The sequence below is a fragment of the Diabrotica undecimpunctata genome, chromosome 8 (assembly GCF_040954645.1).
Source record: "Diabrotica undecimpunctata isolate CICGRU chromosome 8, icDiaUnde3, whole genome shotgun sequence".
NCBI lineage: Eukaryota > Metazoa > Arthropoda > Insecta > Coleoptera > Chrysomelidae > Diabrotica > Diabrotica undecimpunctata.
Window position 1 is genome coordinate 131,594,224 of NC_092810.1, and position 15,487 is coordinate 131,609,710.

A 15,487-nucleotide genomic window follows, 5' to 3' on the forward strand; every position below is an offset into this window, starting at 1 on the left:
AATGACCATTTGGGTAATACAATCCTGTTAACTGTTAAATTTATTTCAAAGTACATGCAATAATTCTTGACATTCTGGAATACGTCACTACTAAGGAAGAGCTCTGAGAGACATATACCTTAGTAATATTATCCTTTTATTCAGTTATTGATAACTAAAACATGAGTACCGCCCAACTCTATGTTATTATGTTTATAATGGTATTAATTCACGATATACTCACCCAATGGTATTTATATACAGGAGGTTATACACCTGTTTGTTGTGTACGACAACAAAAAATGTATACCTAACTTTATTTTGTTATATTTTATTTTCATTTTAATTTTTATAAATTTTTTGAAAGCTATTTTCGTAGTGAAAGTTGCAACGTCAAAAACAAATATAAAAAATGTAATTTTCATTTCATCCAAATATGGCTCACTATCATATAAACATAATAAACACAATAAAAATAATCTAGGGGACAAAAACAAAATGCGAGATTACAGGAAAGGATTTCTAATAATTAATTTCAAATATTTTTAATAAAAAATTATAAACAAGTGTCTTGAATATAAAATAAACATTTTTTTAGAATAAGCACGTAATAAAATTGAAAGAGAACTCCATTCAAGTCAAAAAATGGTAACACAAGAAAATAATAAAAAATAAATTAACTCCCTACAAAGTAGTCTTTAGGTTAAGTTATTATAGTGTATAACCTCCACGGTTGTTGTTTATTGTCCTTAAGGCAAACTCATGATCAGATGGTCAATGTCTTGCTGCGGTATTCTGTTCTACTCCATTGAAAGGCCCTCAAAGAGTTGCTGTATTGTATTGAACGCAATATTTTGTTGTAAAATGCGTCTGCCCGATATGTCCCATACATGCTCAATTGGGTTTAAATCTGGCGATTGAGCAGGACATGGTAAAAACTAAATTTCAATATTTTCGAGGAATGTTCGCACGACCCTGGCAGTATGCGGACGCCATGGACATATAAATAAAGATTTTATTCTTTATTTATACGTCCATGACGGACGCGCATTGTCGTGCAATAATTGAACTTACGGAATAGCTTGTTGTGCAAATGATACAACAATAGGTTCGAGAATAATATCACGGTAGTTTGTTGCATTTAGAAACCGTTCCAGACAAACGAGATTGGTTCTTCCACTAAGAGTGATGCTATTCCATACCAGTATACTACCGTCTTGCTGTCTATAAACCTCCTGCACGGTGGCCAATCGTTCAGCATTGCCAGAACTCCTCCAAATTCTTACCCGTCTTACATCTGGTGCAAATCCAAATTAACACTCATCCGTAAACAAAGTAGGAGCGAACTTACGTCTAACCCAATTTTCGTGTTGTTGTGCCCACTGATTTGCCCCAATCGCGATGAGCGCGATTTCCTCTGGATAACACAGGCACTCTCACAGGTCTTCGAGCATTTAACCCTACTTCAGCTACTTCGTACAGTATATTTCTAATGGTTTGACTGATGGGTCTCGTTCAGTGCGATCTCTCAAATCCTGCAACCTAATAGAACGATCTTCAATCTGGTTGGTTATACTTGTACATCCTGTATGATATTCAGCAACATCATTAGTTTCTTGACACCTTAACCACACACGATTAATGACACTTCTGTTCGTGTGGAGGACCTCAGCAACATTTCTTTGACTTCTGTCAGTTTGAAGCATCCCTATAGCACGCCACTGCTATTCGCGATTTAAATGATGTCTCTTCATTATTGGAAATTGCAAAACTAAATAATAATACACATAGACATCGAAAATCAGGTACCGATAAAGAAATATTACTTTTTATCTTATATAGAAAAAACGCATATTGAAGTTTTGTTAAATTTTTTAATTCTTATCAGCATTACCGTCCAATTTGGTATAATATATAATCGACAAAACAACAAAAAAGTATACGTGTCCCATAGATTATTTTGAAGTGTGTATTTAACTTAGGTAAGCCACAAGAGAACAGTTTCACAATCTCTTTGCCCAACTCTGTTTTCATTACTGTAAAATGTTGCCTGACAAGAAAAGGCTAACTAATATAAACACTCTACGGTCTACGTCCGAACGGCATAAAAAATGTATAAAATCCTGTTTTGGTTGGTGAATTTTTTGACGGTTTTTCTTTTTGTATTTGGTGTTCCACAAGATGTTCTTTTCACATCGCATGTTAAGAAACAGAAGCCAACAAATATATTAAATTATGCTGGTAAAACGTATTATTTTGGAAATGTCTTTAGGGTAAGTACAATGTAATGAAAAATTTTTATAACGGCCAAAAATACTTAGAGATTATTTTATTTCATTTCAGAGGTTTATTTCAGGGGGGTATTAACTTTAATAGTTGCTTTAACCCGGGTTCTGGGTGGTGACGTGTGTTGGGGTAATTATCACCCCATTTTTTTATTTATAAGAACCTACATGATGGTTATATTATTAGATATCCTTTGTCAAATTTTTATCATGTTAAAAATTTGCGTTAAAAAATCTTGATTCAATAAAAATACTAAAATTTAGTTTATTAATCAAAATTTTTGTTCCGGAATTTTTGTTGGAGATACAGAATTTAAAAAATAGAACATTTATAAAAGGTAACCAAGAACTTTTGTTTAAATAATAGCAATATTAACAATTTGTTGCACATTTAGAACAAAAATATACACATAATTCGAGACAAATAAAAATGTCACATTTCACACATTTCTTTTGACACTTTCTATCCTTTCCACGGGGACACACTCCACATCTGGATATTGTTCGTTGTTTCTTGTTGGGAGGTCCGTGAGTGTCCTCTCCGCTGTCATTTCTTTTTAGTTTTCCCCTTATATCTGATATAATTCTTTGATTGTTACTTCGTTTTTTAATGTTTGCTTTAATTAGTGCCAAACTAAGTTCTTTTAAAAAAATCTTCCTTTTAGTTTTTCAGTTGGGTTATTATGTTGATAAATAACATCAATATTTATTCCTGCAATATTAAGCAGTAAACGGAAGAAGCTACTAGCACTATTTTATTTTTCTTCTGGACAAAGGACACCAAAAAATGTTTTTAAATCCGAAAATGCGTGGTTTTCAGCTGTTTTTGGAATTCAAACAGATTTCGGTGTTTCTCTCTTGTTTTTACAAATAGTTCCAACAGATGTTAACCGATGCTCACGAAGCAAATGTTCCATTAAAGGTATGCTCGTAAACCAGTTGTCGAATGTAATGTTGCGCTGAGTACCACGTATTGGAGTTACAAGCCTGTTTACGTTCAAACGGTCGATTACTGAATTAAAAAGGTCTTTCAGGCTATGACCCAACATATAACAATAAATTTAAAATGCAGAATATTTTGGCATTTACTAATGCAAATATTTTAATTTGATATTAGGTTGAATGCTCGAATAAATGAACTTTGATCAAATGGAAGGCAGACATCGAGCCCAGTTTGTTAATTAAATCTTGCCCAGGTACTTTCGCTTCCCTCATTCTCATCCTCTTGCCTCCCCCATGCTCTCTCCTGATGCCAATCAACATTTGTACAATTTTATGTTTATGACATTCTCAACAGATTGTTGGATAGGCCAAATTTGACGAAATGCCCCTGAAGATGTTCTAGGAAACGAAAGTACTTGGGCAAGATTTAATTAACAAACTATGCTCGATATCTGCCTTTCATTTGATCAAAAATATTTTAATGCCATATTTGGACGGCTTATTGGGGATATATTGCCGAAATGAACAACGTTCCCGAAAAGATTCTAATTTGTCGTCGATCGTCAAGTATCGACTAGGAATAAAATATTGTTGATAATTGGATACAAATCAATCAAAAACAGCTCGTATTGCTGCCTGTTTATCTACTCTTTTTCGGTCTTCTTTATTTTGGATATTATCGAATCGTATTCACTTTAAAAGTAATTTGAATCTTTGCAGGATTATTGTTAGCCTGAAAATGTCAAACCCTGTTCCATCTGTAGCCCAAAGATCCCCCAGATTTAACCTATTTGCTCTATAAACAACCGATAGATTAATAATCCGAAAACTGCACGAATTTGTTCTGCAGCCGTAGGCTTGGTGATATACTTATGCTGGTCATTATAATTCTGAGCGATGAATAATTCTCAGCAAGAAATGGGCAACTTGTAATGTTTTTGCATTATTTTGAACACCGGAAAGTAGAATAATTAAATCTTCTTGTCGTGTTCTAACCGATTTATTAGGACAGTTCTTTGCCCATTTTGTTTTCACATCTCGTCCGATAAAAAATTTAGATTGTATTAGTCTACCATCTTCAAACGTATTGTTGTCTTAAGAAGATTCTTCCGACGATGATTGACTTTCCTGATTAGAAGTTCCAGGCTGACAATTTTCCACTGATTGAAGCCGGTTTTCTTAAATATCCTTACTGAGACGAATGCTAACCTGCTGACTTCATTTTCAGATTTGCTTTCAGATCATAACTCGGATCCAGCTAATTCATCCTGCCAAAGCTTCAAGGGGACTTCTTGTTCTTTCTCTCAACTACACATATTTCTATATATCTGAAATTAATAATATAGAATTAATTTTCAATATTTCTACCAATTCAATTATGTTTCTGTAAAAAAAAATCAAAATTAATTGTGGTATTATAAGACGTATCTGTTAAAAATAAACTTGTGTTGTGAGGTGAAAATTTCCAAAAACTAAATAATACTGAACTCCAACTGTGTGGTGGGGTCAAAATCACCCAAGAAGTCCAAAGAACGCGACACCACTCATTCAAATCTTATTTATATACTAAAATTTATGATGCAATACAAGGTGTGTTATATTATGGGAAGGTACTCTAGGGGTGGCGCCAGAAGAATCTGGTGACGTTGCTACTATTTTAACAAGCGCTAATGAACGACGTGGGTGATTTTCACCCCACAACACAGTTACCAGGATGAAATGTAATATAAATTTATATGGTTCTCACTTTCATTATTTTAATATATCTTTAGTCTTTAACTATCTCTTTCTTCTTTATGTGCCATCGTTTAAAAAAATTAGCGATCATTAAGGCCCATTTTACTTTGTCTACAGTAGTTCTGCCTGCAGGCAGGTAGGATCCCGAAAAGGTTGCAGTACAGCGGATCATCTTCTTACAGTCAGAACTCTAATAGAGAAAGCCAATGAATATCACTTGAACTTATATATTGTCTTCGTTGATTGTGAAAAGGCATCCGACTCCACAGAACTTTGGGCAATAGAGAGAGCTATGAACAACTGGAGGATAGACTCCCGATACAGAATGCTCATACACAATATTTACAAGAAAGTTACAATGAAAATACAAATTGATGCGAAAACCAAAGCTATACCAATCAATAGAGGAGTTCGCCAAGGAGATATTATCTCACCAAAGCTATCCATATGGGGACTTGAAGACGTGTTCAAAGACATTAACTGGGCAGATAAGGGAGTAAATGTTAAGGGAAGAAAACTGAGTCATTTAAGATACGCTGATGACATTGTAATATTCGCTACAAGTTTCGAAGAACTACAGACCACGATGAGGCAACTATTTCAAGCTTCGGAAAAAGTAGGTCTTAAGATGAACTTGGAAAAAACAAAAATAATGACAAATACACTGAGCATTCCAGAAATAACATTGAACGACATAAATTTAGAAACAGTAAGCGAATACATCTACCTGGGACAGATAATGAAAATTAACAAAGAAAATCAAACTGCCGAAATTACCAAAAGAATAGGGTTAGCGTGTTCAGAATTTGGAAAACTGAGTTGAATCTTGAAAAGCACTAAATTAGAACAGTATTTGAAAACCAGAATTTACGATTAGTGTATCCTCCCTATACTCACGTATGATTCACAGACGTAGACACTCACCAAGTCTAATATGGATAAAATAATAAAAGCACAAAGAGCGATGAAAAGATCAATGCTCGGGGTGAGACTTACAGGCAAAAAAACAAACAAATGGATTCGAAGCAAAACCAAAGTAAAAGACGCAGGTGAACATGCTGCCAAATAATGGAGCTTCGCAGGACACAATGCCCGACTGAAGGAAAAGAGATGGAACCACGAAATACAACAGTGGAGGCCATGGAAAGAGAAGCAGAAGAAGACCACACATGAGATGGGCTAATGACATTTAGAAGATCGGAGGACACAACTGGAAGCAAGTGGCGCAAAATAGAAGACGCTGGATTGATTTGGGGAAGGCCTATGTCCAAAGTTGGATTACTTAAGGCTGAAGAAGAAGAAGAAGAAGACAGTAGTTTTGAAGAGGCCTATAGTTGTTTTTCCATTCCACTGCTTTTAATTTTTCAACCAGGACGTGCGTAGTCTCCCCGGTCCTCTTTCCCCTTCCACGTTTCCTTGTATAACCAATCGCATCAACTCATATTTTTCATTTCAAGGCTGCGATTTCATTGTTTTTTTGCTCGCATTCTAAGTAATTGTATTTGGATACTTTCTCTACAGCTTCTCCTGTAATGTAGATTGTTTTGTCTTTAATTTTGTTCTTACATCTGATGTTAATCATAATTGTTATTATTGTGTTCAGAACCATTCCATACCTTTCTCAGTACTTCGTAGTGCGATCAACCAAAATTTGCAACCTTTCTTTGCTGTCCGCATGGATTATTGTATCGTCTGCATGTCTGAGATTATTCACTAGTGTTTTGTTAATTGATATACCTTCATTGATGTCTTAAGTGCTTCTTTAAGCATCTCTTCTGAGCAAGTATTAAAAATTAGAAAGGATAGTACACATTCTTGTGGTACTCCTCTTCTTATAGGTATCTCTTTATACTAATTAGACATACGAATACGTCACAGTTTACTGTCTTACTGAGAGTTCTGAGTATTTGTATAGTGAATAATGCCTCTCTAGTGCCAAAGCCTTTCTTAAATTCCAGGGTTGGTTTCCTGATATTCTTTCGTCTAGTTTTTTGTAGACACGTTCATGTACTACTCGCAAGAAGACTGTTAACCTAAGAAAAAAGGTGTCTTTATGGGTACACGATAGCAATCAATCAGTCTGAATGAATTCAGACAAGGTCTAAGGGTCAGCAGTAGCCCCTATTTTGAGTATTACGTCGCTATGAAGGGTATCTGTTAAATACTTTAACAACACAATATATTTTCAAAAATAATGTAATACACAACAAATTTTGTAACTTTTTAAGGGTTTTTACCCAGATATTTAGTAGTTTGACTTATGTATACCTAGTAATAATACACTGATGATGAACTTTTTAATCCGAAAACGTTCTATGATGTAGCCCGAAAGGTTTTTTTTTTAATATATACCTTTTATAAAGGATTTTTAAATAAAACTTTAATTTTTTAAATCTCTTCTGGCTTTAACGTATCTTTATCGGTCATTTTTTGCCAGCGTGTATTGTACAATTATTTCTTTTTTTTTACACATTTAAATTTTTTAATCCAAATAAAATTTATTCGGCTTTAAGTACAACCAAATTTTTAGCATATTTAAATAATGTAAGTATGTTAAAATTACATATTATGAATGACTTGTAAAATATTGTAATTATTTGAAATGAGTTTTAAATTACCCAATATAACATTTTTTCGGATTAGTTTTAGTAAAATACCTCAAAGGAACGTCAATAATCTAAGAAATTAACAAAGTATCAAAACATTCTTGTTTGATCTATTTTTAATATATACGATTATATTTGTCCAAAAACGTGAGTAATTTTGATAAAAATAGAGTTAAAAACTTAATTTAAATTTTATTTAATAATTCAAATATATTATATAAGAACCATTTTTCATCTGAACTCCATCCATTAGAAAAACATTCCCCCCTCTGCGGAAAAATCGAAATGTGATCAATCTGATGCTGAAAGAAAAAAATCGTTAGTAAACTATAAAAAAATCTATATTTTGAAAAGTTTGTTAAATGCAGAGGGGATATTTAAACAAACTTCTTCTATTCTCATTTGGAATCGAGCAAGGCAATCGTAGTGAACAGGAAAAAGTTAACGTTTTATTGCCACTTTACGTAACAAACCAGTTAGACGAATTAACATCTAAAACACTTCTTTCTGATCAGAATCATTTTCGCTTAACACCATTATAGGGATGTGAATTAGAGTTTGCCCTAGATAATTGCATTATAACCACACCAGGATACGATACATTTGCCAGATAAGTCAGAAGGATTACTTTTAAATATATCTATTTAGGTTATTATTGTAGGCGATAGCTTATAGTATATTTTAGTGTATTATTGTCGTTTCTACTCTCAAATCTGTCTGATTGACATCTAGTACATTCTGAAAAAGTTCTAACTGGCTGATGACCATATTCGTAAGATCTTGTATAGACTATTTTGTTGTTCTTGCTCATGTACTTGATACACTGTGTAAGAACATGTTTAAATATTTAATGATTCACTACACTTTTCACAGACAGATGATTTCTACGAAGCCATGAGTTATCCATGGGTCAGCCGTGTGTGACCGATTCTTAACCTGCGAAAGATTAACTTGCCTCTCTACTTAAGTTAGGTAGCTATAAAATTTCGATAATAGGTTGTATTTTGTGTAGTTTCGAGGTTAATCTCTTTTATTGGCTTTGCTTGGACTTTTTGATTTGGGACCTGACATGTGGTTTTGGATCTGATGCTAGTTGAACGAATTTGATGTCTGATTTGGTTGTAATTGCTTCATTTGCAGCAGTATCAGCAATCTCTGTTGTAAACTGTAGCTTTTCTACAACATAAGTAGCGAGCCACAAGTTGGAACTGGCTGAATATGAAGACTTGGATTAAATAAGTCGAGTTGGTATTAAATAGTATTTGCTGATTTTAAACTACTTTATTTTATTTATCACAATTACAAAAACAAATTTGTTTGATACAAAATGTGTTTGAAAAAAAATTAATTTTGTTTGTTATTTTTCTGCTATATACGATGAGAGTTTTACGTAGTACGCGGATAAGTTTTGCAAAGTGACCGAGCTTATACTATTGTGCTTGCGAGATGAAAAGTAAATCTGAATTTGGTCGTAGTGCTTTCTAAAAAGTAGTTGCTTTCTTTTCTTTTGGTTTTTTTCTAAAATATAAGGAAATAAAACTTTACGTCTAAGTGTCAGGTTGCAAACAAGAATAAACGAGGGTAACGGAAATTTTCGACTGGTTATATTTGAAGACGAAGTATATTGGACGTAACCATGATATACAGACGTGTTTTAAAATATTAATTGTAACAGAAACAATAAAAATTCTTGATGCTAAGACTCTTGATGTTAAGACTTTAATAATCTGATAATCTAAAATGGCAACATGTGAGGGATCCAGATTAATGTTATGTTTGTTCCAGAAGAAGTGAGACGGTTTGTTGCTTCGTGTATTCTATGAACCAATAGTTGTTGGGAATATAATATATATTTTTAATCGATTCGTGTACATAGTATTGCAGTATTCTTGACTTTAGTTTAGTTAGATAAGCCTTTTGGTGCTTGGAGGATGACGTATAGTTCTTTTTTATGGAGGGAAATGGATTATGGAAGGCAAAACTTCCAAATAGTACTATTTGTAGTTTTTACAGAATATCCAGCTCTTTTCTCAGTTTTACATGCATTCGTGTAGAATATCTCGTCATTTGTGTTGACCAGTTCTAGAAAAGATTGCCTCAGGATTTGGCTGTTTTCATTTTTATGAAAATTGACAGTACATGAGTATCTGTTACTAAAAAATCAACAGGTCGTGAAAGGCGAAGTAAAATTTAAGGTAATATATGGTATTTATTGTTAGGCTTACAATTATCATCAGCATCATCATCATACTGGTGCTAAAACCTTGTGTGGTTCCTAGCATCCTCAAGAATTTCTCTCCAGTCGTCCCCATCCATAGCCTTCCTCCGTCAAGCACGTAGTCCCATATTTCTCATATTTTTATCGATATTATCAAGAAACCTTATTCTAGGCGTTCGTGTTCTTCCCTATTAAGGAGCGTTTTTCTCGCTGGGTCATTTTTTATCTGCATTATACATGCCCTACCCACCTTAGATGTCCCATCTTAATATATTTTACGATATCGGGTTCCTGGTATATTCTATTAAGTTCGAAGTTGTATCTTCTCCACACTCCATTATTCATTCATTCACCTTCGTACTTTTCTTTCGAAACATCCTTTCATTGGCTTACACTTCTTTAAAATGGGCTAAACTCTACATAGAGTTTATAAATTAGCTCATATCTTCTTCTTAACGTGCTCTATCAAGTCCCCTTGACGTTGGCGATTAACATGGCGAAACTGTCTCTGTCTTGAGCTATTTTGAAGAGTTGCTCAGCTTTCCTCATTCCCGTCCACTCCCTGATATTGTTCAACCAAGAGGCCTGCTTTCTACCAATTCCTCTGCGTCCTTCGATTGTACCCATCATAATAAGTTAAAGAATATTATATCGGTCTCTCCTTACTACGTGTCCAAAATAGGCCATCTTTCTACATTTGATGTTATCAAGCAGCTCGCGAGCAGCATTTGCTCTCTCAAGGACTGCCACATTTGTCAGCATAGCCGTCCATGGAATGTTTAGTATACGTCTGTGCAGCCACATTTCAAAGGCCGCCAGACGATTAATGGTGGATATTTTTAATGTCCATGCTTCGACACCGTATAAGAGGACTGACCAAATGTAGCATTTAACCATGCGCTTTCGAAGTTGAAGTTGCAAGTTATCATTACAGAAGAATGACTTCATTTTTAAAAATGTCGTGCGGGCTATCTCGATTCTACGTTTTATCTCTTGATCTGGATCTAGTTGTTCAGTAATATGGCAACCAAGATAATTAAAACTGGACACTCTTTGAATAGCTCATATACAGAGTTTTTTTCAATTCTAAAACACCCTAGCGAAGTATTTCAGAAGAAGTTGTTGCCTGCGAAGAGAAAGAGGCAGTTCACCTGTCTTACAGCGAAGGAATTCAGTAGGACTGGATCTGAAGGCTCCAAGACATATAAGGCTTTCATGCTGATATGTATACAAAGCACTCATATTCCAGTCGAGAGCGAATAATATCATCTTATCATCTTAATTAATTAATAATCTTAATTAGGATGTTTTCATTAGCTCCCCAGCAACGGTTTGCTAGAGATTTTACTAGATTTAACTTAGTTAAGCAATTAGCTTTGACATTTGTAATCTGTGGTTGCCATTTTGGTCGACCATCAAAAATTAATTAATTAATAGAATGCTACGTGGTATTCGACTGAATTTGAGTACTTTCGATTTTTCAGCAGAAAAATTAATACCAAAACTTATAAAGTTAATTCATTTACTGCTTTTTTGATTTAAATTGTAGTTGTGAACGTATCTCTACCTCATTAGGTCGTCTGCATATAAGTTTGACTTACATGCTTCGGGATGAACGGAATCCGGATTGACCTGAATCTAAAATTTTGTGTTTGTCTATATACCATATTAGTCTTTTAATTATCAGTTTTACGTTTAATTATCATCTAGCAGCTTACACTTGTGCACGTTAATGAAATAACAGGAAAGAATTTGAATAATTAGTCGAGGACTTGTGCTGTTTCTTGATTGATATAACGATAGATTCCCTACATCCTATTAGAAATTCGTAATTGGTTCTTATTATGTTGTACAATATAAGGAGTTTTTTAACGACAGGTTAACAACGAAGGTTTTTGAGGAATATAAGGGGAGATTTACTTATGTTTATTTACATCGATTTAAAGTAAATAAATCAAATTCTTGTGTACTTTAATAATAATCTAATATAATACTTTTTAATAATAATATAATAAAAAAATCGGTAAGATAGTTTCGAAACAAATTCAGATTTCTGCTTTAATCTGGAGCCTTCTAAAAATTGCAAGGCATAGCCAGACGTTGATAAAGATGTTAATAGAGACATGGGGAATCTAAAATTTGCATTCCACATGTCTCCTCAACTAAGCAGAAATCTTTAACGAATTTGTTTCTTGTACTCATACAGAGTAGATCCGAATAAAATGAAAAAGACAGAAAAGATTTGATTTCACGTTCAAAGCGTCTATGTATCTGTTGATACGTATTTCGACTTAATAAGTCTCATCAGAACAGTTATTCATAGCCTTTCTTAACGTGAAAAATAATCTTCTCTGTCTTATTAGGAGGCAACAATAAAATGGCTTCGTTATGGACGCAATAGCGACATCTGATAGAAAAATCGGTAAGATAGTTTCGAAACAAATTCAGATTTCTGCTTTATCGCCATTTTATTGTTGCTTCCTAATAAGACAGAGAAGATTATTTTTCACGTTAAGAACGGCTATGAATAACTGTTCTGATGAGACTTATTAAGTTGAAATACGTATCAACAGATACATAGACGCTTTGAACGTGAAATCAAATCTTTTCTGTCTTTTTCATTTCAATAATATAATAATGTACTAATATTCATGAATAGTTGTTGTGGATTGTTTGTTTGAAATTTATAAAAAAAATGCATTAGACTTTATATTATTTTAGGCTAACTTTTATGGTGCTTTTCAATTTTGCCGTCAGCAAGGAATGCAATTGGCCAGTATTATGAATGATGCTGAAAACGATAGATTAGGAAAATTTGCAGATGAAATAGGTAAGAAAATAGTACCGCTAATGTAAGTAAACATATTGTGTTTCATATGTAAAAATTGATAAAAATCGTTATATAGATTTGCAAAATACTGTATCGTTAGAAATACTAAAAGAAGAAGTAATAATGTATTCCTACCAATCGTTTTCTTTTAAGTTTCTTTCCCGCATTCCATCTTTGTTCATGTTATTTTTGGTTGGTCATGTTTTCTTGTCTATTTGCACCATTTATTCTTTCCATGTGGCCATACCATATAAGGTGTGGGTTATTATTATATCGGTGATCTTTTCTGTTACTCCCATCTGTTTTCTAACGTCTTCTTTCCTTCTATATTTCAATTTTAATATTCTTTTTTCTCTGGAATCTCCACTGTCTCAATTTTTGCCTTATTTGCCTTGCTTAGTTCCCAACACGCTGAGCCATACGTTCTTAGAGGCTTTACAATGGACATGTTTATTGATAATTTGGATCTCGCCTAATTTGCATCGACGAATATCGTTGTATTGAATTAAGTTTTTGAATTGCAACTATCCCTTTTGATATTCGATTCTGTATATCTCCATCAGACTGTTCTTCACAGGATATAACGTTTCCTTGATAATGTATATTTTTGACATGTGCTAATTTTATAGGCTTCGATTTCTAAGTAAGGCGCTGATTCTCCAACAAATAGATATTTTGTTTTTTAAAAATGTATTTTTAAACTTAACTGAAATAAACAGAAACGTTCTTTCGGAACTCACAAATTTTTTGTAAGAGAATGCGGATACAAAATAGTGCCCTTACCCATTCTACTTTTGCCTAGAAAAAATATTTATCAATGTGTATGGCTCATCAAACTGATTAGTCTAAAGTCACTGTATTTGGTGGGCCTGCTTTTCTTTGGTAATGTTATAAACAGTGACTCCAACCAATCATCTGGTAGTTTTCCTTCGTTTTAAATATTGTTAAAGAAAGTAGTTAAGTAGGTAATGTTTTCATCATCTAAAAGTCTACGTACCTCAGCAGGGATTTGATCTGATCCAGGTGATTTATTATTTTTGCCTTACTGTATTGCTTTTCTAACTTCTGATTTCAGTGTACTATGTCCTCTGTCTAACTGTTTGTCACAGGTAGTATGTGTATGTGTAGCATTTTCTTGAGAAGCATCGTCAAGATACTGATGTATATATCCCATTCTTTGCACTGTTGGTTGTGATCACATTTTTTTTCCGTCTGCGTTTTTAATTACTTGAGCATTTTTCAGTATTCTAATTCCGAAGATATGTTTAAGTTTCTTGGAGAGGTTGAAGCTGTCGTGTTTTTTTTTGGATTTTCTTTATGGATTTCTTTACATAAGTTCTTAAGCCAAAATCCTTTGCCTTGCTTATTTTATCTTTTTAACGAGTTTTTTTATTTAGCAGTATTTGTTATTATTTCTATTTTTATGTGTTTGCCGAACTTCCATCAGATCTAGGATTTCCTTTGTCATACACTCATTTTAAATATATATGTTTTTTTTTATTATTTTAGGCTTGCAATATGAGCATTTTTGGACTTCTGGAACCAACTTAGCTAATTCGTACAGATTTATTTGGTTATCAACTGGTAGTGCTATAGTTTACAGTAACTGGTATCCAGGTGAACCTTCTGGACATAGCTCAGACGGAAAGAATTTGACCGAAAATTGCGTAGAGGCAACCAGACTAGCTGGGCCCAAAGGGCTTTATTGGAACGATCGATATTGCTTGGATGAACTAAGCTTTATATGCGAAAAATATGGGAATGAATGTAGAAGATGAATATGTTAGCAGAAAGTAATCGACTGTATGTTATTATGTTAAGACACGTCTTTATTAACTTATTGCATAACTATGCGATGACTGTAGTTTATTAAATAATTTTAAAATAAATAAGAAAAATATTAAGATTGTAATTGTATACTCCAAGAATACTGTTATTTCTTGTTTTAGCTTCTCGAAAACTGTACTCAAATGTTCTTTAAAGCTTAACGTTTTGTCCCCGGTTACGTCTGGGTATTAAGTTTATACTGGTTGAGTCGTGTATTATGAAAGTCAACGTTAAGTGTTCTTCAAGCCAAATTGTTGTTTAGGTTGAAGCAGGTTGCTACAGTTTTAGAAGCATTGAGGGCATTTTTAAAAGTATCATCCCATAACTTAAGTATTAGGTTTTCCACCAGAATATCTTCAGCTTTTTCTTAAGATATGAAAACCATACGTAATGAAATTATTTAAATATGGGAGGCAAATAGAAGACTTAGAACTATCCAATAGTAGAAAACCTACGACAAGTATAACAAAAAAAGGAGTCCTGCGAGCGGTAATATTAGAAAAGATACAGATTCTAACGAGTACCAGCAAAAATAATCATAAAAGATCAAATAAAGATACTAAAAGACTTGTACAACACCATATATGATACCAACATCATTCTACAAGAATGTGATCAGTAACCATAGTACTATCAGCCTAATGAGCCAGACTTTTAAATATATTCCTGAAAATCTTACATCAAAGGATCTTCAGAAACTAGAGCCAGACATTGATTACATCTATTTTGGCTTTAGAAACGCAATGGTTACAAGCGAGGTTTTGTTTTCCCTTAAGTATTGAACCAAATATGTATAGTTGTTAACCAGCATGTGGTATAGAAGGCATTTAACAAAGTTTAACAAAACCGTCTTTTACAACTAACTACTTAGAGATACAACTCTGAATATGATATGAAATTTTATCAAATATCGGACTCAATATAAAAATATGGACAGATATTTACATAATTACATATTTACAGATAAAAAGTAAGAATACTGACATGTGAGCTAACAGGGACATTAGCATTAGAATAGAAGCGATTGAGATGTGACTTACAAGGCAATCTTAAAGATAAGCTG

General features: G+C 33.4%; 1 protein-coding gene across 1 annotated transcript; it reads left to right on the forward strand.

Moving 5' to 3' along the window:
* Nucleotides 1–1,937: 1,937 nt before the first annotated feature.
* Nucleotides 1,938–14,483, forward strand: LOC140448579 (C-type lectin mosGCTL-7-like). Its single transcript, XM_072541663.1, has 3 exons — nt 1,938–2,252; nt 12,489–12,597; nt 14,107–14,483. Exons 1-3 carry the CDS (start codon nt 2,091–2,093, stop codon nt 14,373–14,375), a joined length of 540 nt encoding a protein of 179 aa, XP_072397764.1. The 5' UTR covers nt 1,938–2,090; the 3' UTR covers nt 14,376–14,483.
* The last annotated feature ends 1,004 nt before the right edge of the window (nt 14,484–15,487 follow it).